Consider the following 8847-nt stretch of genomic DNA (forward strand, 5'->3'; position numbering starts at 1 on the left):
TTCTCGGCCCCAGGCCGGCCCTCGGGGAGATCCCGGGCTTACCCCAACCGGATCCTGGGTCGCTGACCGCGGACGCCGCTCGCCGGGGTGGCAGCCCTTTTCCTTGGGGGACAAAGAGCCCTGCCCTGCTCCCGGCCGCGCGGAACCAGAGGCGAAGACCCGGTTTCCAGCCGGTCGGCGAGAGAAGGGCACTTCCTGGGATCGGCGCTCACGTGTGGAGACTCGCGCGGGGCGGCTTCCGGGGTCCCGCGCGCTGCTGTCACCGCGGCCGGCGAATTGGGGTCCGGCGGGACCTGTGCTCGGCGGGCAGAGCTCGGCTCCGGGGCCGCGGCGCCGCCGTGGATGGGCGCGGGGGCCGGGACGGTGCCGGCATGGCGAAGGCGAGGGTGCTGGCCCCCGAGCGCGCCCCGGGCGACCCCGCGCCTGAGCCCGAGCTCGTCAAGAAGCCGAATCGGAAGAAAAACAGGAAGAAAAGATTTTGGAAGAACAAAGCGCGAGAAGCAGGCAGAAAGCCGGGAAACGGCCCTGGCGTGGTCGTGGTGCGACCTCCAAAGGCACCGGAGGACTTTTCCCAAAACTGGAAGGCGCTGCAGGAGGAGGTAAGGTCGCGGAGGCCCCGCGGATGGAAAAACGGAGAAGGGCTTGTGGGGTCCAAGGGAGCGCAGATTGGCGTGAACGCTGTGGACAGCGGTTCACAGAGAGGTGGCCTGTTGCGGGCGGCGGCGAGCTCGCAGGCCAGTGAATGGCAGGGACTTGATGTAAAGGATTTTGGCGACACCCTGGATCTTTAATAGGTGAGAGTTGACAGCAATTGCCGCCGGCTGCTGAGCTCTTAAAATGTGCAGACGCTGCCGGCCGAGTTACATGTGTTCTTATTTAACCAACCCTGAGATAGAGTCCTTAATCATCTCCACTTTACAGACGAGGAAATAGGCTGGAAAGGTTACGTAAGGTGTCCAGGTTTGCAGCCGGTTCAGCAGATCCAGGAGTCAGACGCCCAAGTCCCTGCTCGTAATGCCGTGTTGTACCTACTGCCTTTCTCGGAATCAGTGGCCCAAAGTTATCTACAGGTTACTGTCTCCTAAATGCTGTTTGCTCTGCTTCATTCATAAATTCTCTCCAGTTCCGTTGAGTTGGCTGCTGTTGTCATCGCTGTTTTCTAGATGAGGCAGAGAGTTTAAGGAACTTGACTCAAGGTCGCATAGCTAGCTAGCAGATGGCAGACGGGGGTGCACATTCACACCGTGGGGCGTGACCTTCAAAGTCTCTTCTAGTTCCTGAAATCGGTTACGGAGGGAGCCTCAGAGTGAGAGTGGGAACGTAAGAGCTTCTGAGCTTCTTAACACAGCCGGGCACCTTAGGGCAGAGTCCAAAGCATTCTCCTGTCTTGACACACAGGCCAATGAAATTTTCCCTCCGGCAACCCCCGGGTGCTCTGACTTCTTGAGCTGTAACTTTATCTCTTTCTCTCAAGAAAGTAAAGCAAAACTAAGCAAGCAGAGGGATATTTATTATGGAAAAAACTTTGTGTTTTCTCCAGTTCATACAAGAAAGTATTTTCTTCTCTAAACATTATAGGAACAGGTAAGTAGAAACCCGCCTGATCACTCAGCTGGTTGCCACGTAGCAGGGTGCTAACCGTGTTGAGAATGGCCACACCGGGGACTTGCACGCAAGAGGAGGTTGGGCTGGGAGACCTCAGCCCTCCGTGTAGGAGAGCAGGGATGCGGCTGTCAGCCCTTTTTCAGCCTCTTTTTGTTGGACACACTCCTCTCTTCCTGAGACCCTCACAGCAGTAGCAAACCAAGAAGGTGGCTGCCATGCACCAGCTTGTTGGCCTGAGCTGTGAAGGAGTTAACTCTAAATGTGGAAACAGGTTGCTTTTACACACACATACACACACACACACACACACACACATGTGTAAGCCTTCTTAATCCTTTGTGCGTGTTTTCCAAATTAAAATGTGTTTCGTGTTTTATCTTGGGTTCCGTTAGTTGCTGAAACAAAAATCACAGGCCCCGGAAGAGGCTCTTGTTCTCTCTCAGACGGATTCCAAAAAGCAGCCCCAAGGTGTCCAACAAAACAGGAAAGTGATCTCAGATAAAGCAAAGAGAGATGAGATGGGGACAGAAAACACAGACCCCAAGGCCACACGGGGCTCTGTGCCCTCAGGATGTCTGACGAACAGGAAGATCCGGGCACAGCGCAATGAGAAAGGAGCGAAGAAAAGGACCAATGATGACATTTCCCCGAAACGAGGAGAAATCAGACATAAGAAGTGCAAAGCTGAGGAGGTGGCCACCACCTTGCCTCCGGCCCCGCCCACTGAGTAAGTACCCCCGGGCTGGCGCAGCTGTGATGACCGTCTTGGCCTAATCGGCCTCCTGGCCGAGAGCCGGGTCACAGTGACTAAGGCCTGTCTCCTTAAGGAGGCCGAGGCTGCTGGCCCCTCCGTCACCTTACTCTGGTGCTGTCGGTTTCTTTGTTGACTATTTGTCTCCCCTGGAATGTGGGCACGAGGGAGACAGCCTGTTTCATAGCTGCTTTGTCTCTGGGGCCTAGAACAGGGCTTGGCACGTGGGAGGCCCCAAGGAAGGGTCTTTGGAATGAATGAACGCCAAAGCCACAGGGACCCGAGTGTGAAGCCGATTGCCACGTCTTGCTAGCTGGGTGGTGTGGGGCAGGTTCCCGACGTGCCCGGAGCCTCAGCGTGCTCACCCGCGGCGGGTCCGCGAGGTGCAGCGTGCCGACCCAGTGCCTGGTCAGCAGACCCTGTGGTGTCACCCACCCGGGGAGGAGCAGAAGTCAGTGGCTGCCTCTGAATGGCTCAGCCAGGAGTGGCGTGATGGTAAGTCAGCCTGGCTGTGTGTTGCCTGGGGCTGAGGACACCATCGCTGAAGGTTTCAGGAAAGAACAGTTTGAGTGCCTGCCGCGAGTCACTGCCCCAGGCACGCTCTCTGGAAACAGCAGTCACGACAGGTCCCTCTGTCTCGAGGGCGACAGACGATGCACTGAAATTATTTCAGTGATTCCTTCAATATGGTTGGGATACATCCAACGAGGGAGAAGCCTGTGGGGGCAGATGGCCAGAGGGGCGCGTCCAGTCAGTGAGCTCAGGAGGCTGCCTCTAAAGAAATGGCATGGACGCTGAGCCCGAAAGATGCAGTCACGAGCCACCGCTGCCCATCCCTGCCCGGCTGCAGCCCACGTCTGCAGGGCTCGGCCCGGGGGCCTGGTGCTGGGGCTCTTTGTCTATGTTCTGCACTCATCGCGTTTCTCTGAGGTTCTTAAATGTTTCATAACTGAACCGTTTTGTAATTGAGAAGAAAACGTTAGCAGCCGGTACCCCTGACTGGGGGTGGGGGGCGTATTTTTGTTTTATGTTCTTTCTGTTGCTTGTAGTTCCTAAGTTTCAGCTAATGAGTGTTGTTTGTTTTTTAATTTATTGTTTGGCTGCGCCCGGGCTTCTTGCAGCATGCGAGATCTTTCGTTACGGCAGGCATGTGGGATCTAGTTCCCCGACCAGGGATCGAACCCAGGGCCCCTGCATTGGGAGTGAGGAGTCTTACCCACCGCGCCACCAGGGAAGCCCCTAATGAGTAATTAAAAAGGAAAGTGGCAGGATGATCACAGTAGCCAGAGCGGTGGGCTGGCGGCCAGGCACTTGGGACTGGGCTGCCCTAAGAGCAGACCCCGCTCGCCTGCCCGCGCTCAGCCTGTTCTCCCCTCTGCCTTTTAGAGAAGACATCTGGTTTGACGACGTCGACCCAGCGGACATCGAAGCAGCCATCGGCCCGGAGGCAGCCAGGATAGCACGGAAGCGGCTGGGTCAGAGCGAGAGCACCATCACGCTGGTGAAGGAGCGGGCCTTCAGTGGGTACGCGGCGCGTGGGGCAGGGCCCCGGGGGGCGGGGCCAGGGGTCTTCAGGAAGGGCCCGCTTCCCTCTCCTCCCATTGAGTTGGGCAGGCGCCTCTCGGCATCCGGCTGACACCCGTCCTTGTCACCTAACTGAGCGGTGGTGCCAGTTCCTGGTCCCGCGAGTGGATTAAACTGGAGCCTTGGTTCCCCTCCAGCCTGACTAAAGCCTTAGCCGTGGACTGTGAGATGGTGGGCGTGGGCCCCAAGGGGGAAGAGAGCATCGTGGCCCGCGTGTCCCTGGTGAACCAGTACGGGAAATGTGTTTATGACAAGTACGTGAAGCCAGCCCAGCCGGTGACTGACTACAGGACGGCGGTCAGCGGGATCCGGCCCGACGACCTGGCGCAGGGTGGGTCGCCTCAGCACGGGCACGCGGGCGGGGCGGCTGGAGCGCCTCCGTGTCTCCCTGCGGCCCTTTCTGCTGCAGGCGCGGGCGCAGCGAGAGCCCGGCGGTCTTCCTCCCTCCCGGGCGGGTGGGCTCAGAGGCTCCCACGGCCGCTTGCGTCGGCCTCGCTGCCTGTTGGCCACCTGACCTGAAGACCGGGACAGCGTTCCTGGACGGAGAGAGGCTGCTGTGGGGTGGGGAAGGGGTGGGAAGGCGGGACAGGCTGGAGGGGCTCCCAGGCCTACGCGAGGATTCGGAAGCCGTGGGGAGGCCGTGAGCAGCGAGGGGCCCGGTCTGGCGCAGGTTCCCTCGGGGGGCCTCGGCGCTGGGCATAGGCTGGGGCGGGGCGCGGGGGTGGAGGAGTGAGCCTGTCCTCTGTGCCCTTGGTCAGAGAGGTGGCTGTACAAGGCAACGAGCCGTGGCCCAGCTTGGGACACAGCCTGGACGCTGAGCCCGTAGGGTTTGCCGATGGACAGGCTGTTGGGGGAGGGCAGAGAGGCACCCAGGGGGCCCCAGATTTGGGACCTGGGGAGATCCTGGGAGCAGGGGCTTGAGGCGGCGGCTCTGTCGTCCTCTGGCTGCGTGCTCTCTGCTCTCTGCACCTCTCAGGTTCCCTGGAGCACAGCCCCCGAGGTGGCCCGGCTGCTCGTCAGCCCCAGGGCCTGACCACATCTCCATCCGGGCTCTGCCGGTCCTGCTAGGGTCGCGGGTGGGCAGAGGCGCGGGGCCCAAGCGCGGCTGCTGCAGCCCTTCCCTTTGGGCGTTAGGGGAGGGCGTAGCCCCAAGGGGTCCGCTCCGAAAGAGCAAGCAGAGCTGCCTCCGGAGCCCAGGGTCTAGAGCCGGGCTTCTCACCATCTGTGGCGAGGGCCACCCCCGCCTCGTTTTCGTCTCCGGTTGGAAAGACATCAAACACATGCCCTGGCTTCTTACTGTTAGATTCAGCTGTCAGAATTACCCTGGCAGGGGGCTGTGAGTGTGCTCCCCCCACTTCTCCCCGGTTGGGGTGCTGGGACGGCCCCTCGGCCTTGGCATCGCCCTCCTGAGCAGAGAGACCCGCCTGCCAGTCCTCGGAGGTCTAACCTGGGGGAGCCTCTCGCTCAGCACGGTAGTGATGGACATGTCACTAAAAACCGCTGCTTTGTTTTGTTTCCAGGAGAAGAATTTGAAGTCGTTCAGAAGGAGGTGGCAGACCTGCTGAAGGGCCGGATTCTGGTCGGACACGCGCTGCACAACGACCTGAAGGTGCCGGCTCCAGGCGCCTCTTACGTAACGCGGTGTCCCAGGTGGTCGCGCTCTCTCCGTGACTCGGGTGATGCGCCCACCGTGTCAGCTTGGGGGAGCGGGTCCCTGCACACCCTCGTAGGCAGAGCCGGGCGCTGTCTGCCACCCTCACCTGCCCGGTGGGCCACCACCCCTCTCAGGGCAGAACCCCTCCTGTCGGGGAGCATCCCCGGCGCCCATTCCTCGGAGCCACTGGGCACTCCCCGTGTCACAGGCCGGCCCATGGCGGCCAGCACAGCGGGCGGCAGGCAGGCTCGGAGGGTCCCCTTCCCGTGCCCCAGAGAGTGGGGCTCAGCCTCAGCCCCTTAGGGTCTCTGCTGTGGGCAGAGCTGACCCACCTGTTGGGACGAGAAGCTGGGGGCATGCAGTTGTGGGAGACTGTCCTTCCTGGGCCTGCAGCTTTTCAAACGGTGTTTCCTGGAAGCTTGGCAGCCTCCGATGTTTCAGGGACCCATAGAAATTGGTCTTAAATGTCTTTTAAAAGTAAATTCTGAGGGAATTCCCTGGCAGTCTAGTGTTTAGGACTTGGCGCTTTCACTGCCAGGGCCTGGGCTTAATCCCCAGTCGGGAGCTAAGATCCCACAGGCCGCGCAGTGCGGCTGAAAAAGAAAGAAAGTAGAGCTTGAACTGTTAAAAACAAAGTCCTGCCCACGGAGACGCGTTTTGTCATAAACGTTCTCACTTCAAGAGGCCCCGGTATCTCGTGCTCCCTCCCCGCGCAGACCCGCGTTTCAGCCGCTTGCTGGCTCCTTGGTGACTGAGTCTCCGGCTTCCCCGGTTTCAAGGCTGTTTTCATGCCCATGGTCCTTCCATCACTGTTCCCATGGTGATCTTCCCTCAGAAGTTCAGGCTCGTGTCAATGCTTGTCTTATTTGTGTGTGCACGTGTGTCATGTGTTGGAGTTTGGTAGAAGGGGTCTGCTGCTGCAGATGGACAACAAAACGCCCGTCCTATTTTCTCCTCCAGGCGTTGTTTCTTGGTCACCCGAAGAAGAAGATCCGGGACACTCAGAAGTACAAGCCTTTCCGGAGCCTGGTGAAGGTGCTTGGAACCGCGCGGCCCCGCACAGCGTAGTTGTTTCTCGGCTCACGTGATTGTCGGTCCTGGTCCCTGAAGGCTGGCTCACTGATGAAAGGCGTTGGGTTTCATTTGGTTTTTCCTTTTAACCTTTAAAACTAAAAGGAATCTTAGAAGAGAAGGAGTTCTGCCAAATGCCAACTTTAAAGTTAGTATCGCTGAGGGCAGGTGAGTTCCACTCCCTGATCTCTGTGATTAGACCCCCGACTGGGCAGGAAGCCACCCTCGTGTCTGTTCCAGAGGCAGAGCTGCCCTTGGAATGAGCAGGGCGGCCTGAGGCCGGAAGGCAGACATGGCAGAGTCCTTTCCTGGTCCTCCTCTGTGGGCTGACCGGGTGTCACCAACCTGCAGGGCCGCGGGCACTTCCGGTGGGAGGGACATTGAAGGTCCCTTGGGTCGGGGCTCAGTGGGCAGCTCCCCTGCCCAGGCAGGGCCTACGGAGGCCCCACCCGAGCGTGGCTGTGCGCTGCCCTCTCCCCTGGCAGAGTGGACGGCCGTCTCTGAAGCTGCTTGCGGAGCGAGTCCTGGGGATCCGGGTGCAGCAGACGGAGCACTGCTCGGTGAGTGTGTCCCGGGTGACAGGCCTCGGGACTGGGGGCTGTGCCGGGCCTCGTGCGCGAGGCGCAGTGTCAGCTGAAGACAAACACAGTGGGCCTCGGGCGGCTTCTGTTTTAGGAGCTCCTGGTCCGTGATAAATGACACGGCACAGCAGGCCTGCGAAGTGTCGGTTAAATTCTAAACGGTTACGTTTAACTAACACTTCACACCAAAAAGCTACCAGTGTACTGTAGTCGGAGACAAAGGCCCCAGTCTGGATTGCAGGCCCTCTAGGACTGCGCGTGAGCCCGCTGGCCCGCGGAGCCCAGCCGTTGGGCTCTTGTGCCCCAGCACCAAGTTCAGGGCCTGCCGTCCCCCACCCCGTCTCCTTCCTAATTCTGTGGTGTCTGGAGCACCCACGAGGCAGCACGTCATCCCTTCGCTTTGGGTCCCTCCCTCCCATGAACTGGGGCGCGGAAGCACGGTGAGGGCCGTGGTGCTGGACCACTGCTCTCGTCAGTTTTCTCCTTCACTTGTCCGTGTCTGATGCCAGGACTCGGGAACTGTGGGGTGGACAGGCATGTATGTGGCCATGCTTGTCGCCTAGCGGGACAGTCATGGTGATGCTGCGTGTCCCCCAGATTCAAGATGCGCAGGCAGCGATGAGGCTGTACGTCCTGGTGAAGAAGGAGTGGGAGAGCATCACCCGAGACAGGCGGCCCCCGGCCTCCAGCGCCCACGGTAACGACGCCTAGCAGGAGCCCCGTCCTGTGCCGCGCTCGCGGGCAGCTGTGACCAAGCCGCCGGGCAGATGGAGTCCCCCCCGGAGCAGTGACCCTGTGGGAAGGTTTCAGAATCGTGGCAGCAGGGGCACGCGGCGTGCTTGCTGCTGGGCAGAACGTCTCCTGTCTGGTTGTGGCGTCTGAGACTCATCCCCGCACGTGGGACGGGAGGACGGGCTGTCCCTGCGGATTCCCCGGGCCCCAGGACCAGAAGCGCCTAGTTGTCCCCAGGTGTGTGGCACCTTCCTCCGAGGAGGCCCCTTTCCCTCGTTGCCTCGGCCAACGGAAAGGAAAGAACTCCGTGGACTCGAGCCTGGACCGCGCGGCTGTGGGTAGCCCGGCGGCAGCCTCGTCAAGGGGTTTTCAAGGTTCCTTTCTCACCCGCTGCACACAAGTTTAAACTGCAGGTCGGGCCCACGGCCGGCGTGGGGAGCTCAGGCTGCCCAGCGCGGTGGCAACAGTTCTCCCCAGAGGTGGGCGACTCCCCGACTAGGATGGACGTTCTGACCACGGGCGGCCCGCAGCCCTCTCCCCCCGGCCCGGGGCGGGGGGCTTTCTGAGCACAGGAGCAGCCGGTCGCAGTGAGTGGAGCGTTTAGCAGCAGGCTATACTGAGCCCCTGCTAGCCGTACAAAAAGTCTGAACCCACAGAGGATGTTGTGTGACATAAACGCAGGTTTTTACTTGAGCTGGAGCTTGTGAGGCTCAGTGTCTGAGGGGACTGCCGTGTCCCCCTGCTGGTCCTGGGTGACACCTCTCCCTGACCCCCACCCCTAAGGAGACGCCCTGTGGCAGTGGGCGCCCCATCAGGTACAGCCTGAGGAGGGAGAGGCAGACCTCCCCGGGCGGCTGCCTGCGACAGGT

At 60.5% G+C, this 8847-nt stretch overlaps 1 protein-coding gene across 3 annotated transcripts; it reads left to right on the plus strand.

Annotated features, from left to right (window-relative positions):
* The first annotated feature begins 222 nt into the window (after positions 1 to 222).
* On the plus strand, positions 223 to 8671 carry REXO4 (REX4 homolog, 3'-5' exonuclease). 3 transcript variants are annotated; one of them, XM_033415326.2, is made up of 8 exons: positions 223 to 599; positions 1998 to 2332; positions 3743 to 3880; positions 4078 to 4271; positions 5461 to 5549; positions 6555 to 6629; positions 7093 to 7225; positions 7844 to 8671. In XM_033415326.2, exons 1-8 carry the CDS (start codon positions 372 to 374, stop codon positions 7945 to 7947), a joined length of 1296 nt encoding a protein of 431 aa, XP_033271217.1. In that variant the 5' UTR covers positions 223 to 371; the 3' UTR covers positions 7948 to 8671. The 3 variants fall into 3 exon arrangements, with proteins under 3 accessions (XP_033271217.1, XP_004285099.1, XP_033271218.1); XM_004285051.4 differs by having other exon boundaries at positions 224 to 599; positions 7151 to 7225; XM_033415327.2 differs by lacking the exons at positions 7093 to 7225; positions 7844 to 8671 and adding an exon at positions 6771 to 7086 and having other exon boundaries at positions 224 to 599.
* The last annotated feature ends 176 nt before the right edge of the window (positions 8672 to 8847 follow it).

The sequence above is a fragment of the Orcinus orca genome, chromosome 6 (assembly GCF_937001465.1).
Source record: "Orcinus orca chromosome 6, mOrcOrc1.1, whole genome shotgun sequence".
In the NCBI taxonomy this organism is placed as follows: Eukaryota; Metazoa; Chordata; class Mammalia; order Artiodactyla; family Delphinidae; genus Orcinus; species Orcinus orca.

Excerpts from the sequence above, each read along its gene's own strand:
- REXO4 (XM_033415326.2), top strand. The coding sequence starts at position 372 with ATGGCGAAGGCGAGGGTGCTGGCCCCCGAGCGCGCCCCGGGCGACCCC. Across the intron at positions 600-1,997 it reads GGAAGGCGCTGCAGGAGGAG|TTGCTGAAACAAAAATCACA; the intron begins GTAAGGTCGCGG and ends GGGTTCCGTTAG. Across the intron at positions 7,226-7,843 it reads AGCAGACGGAGCACTGCTCG|ATTCAAGATGCGCAGGCAGC; the intron begins GTGAGTGTGTCC and ends CGTGTCCCCCAG.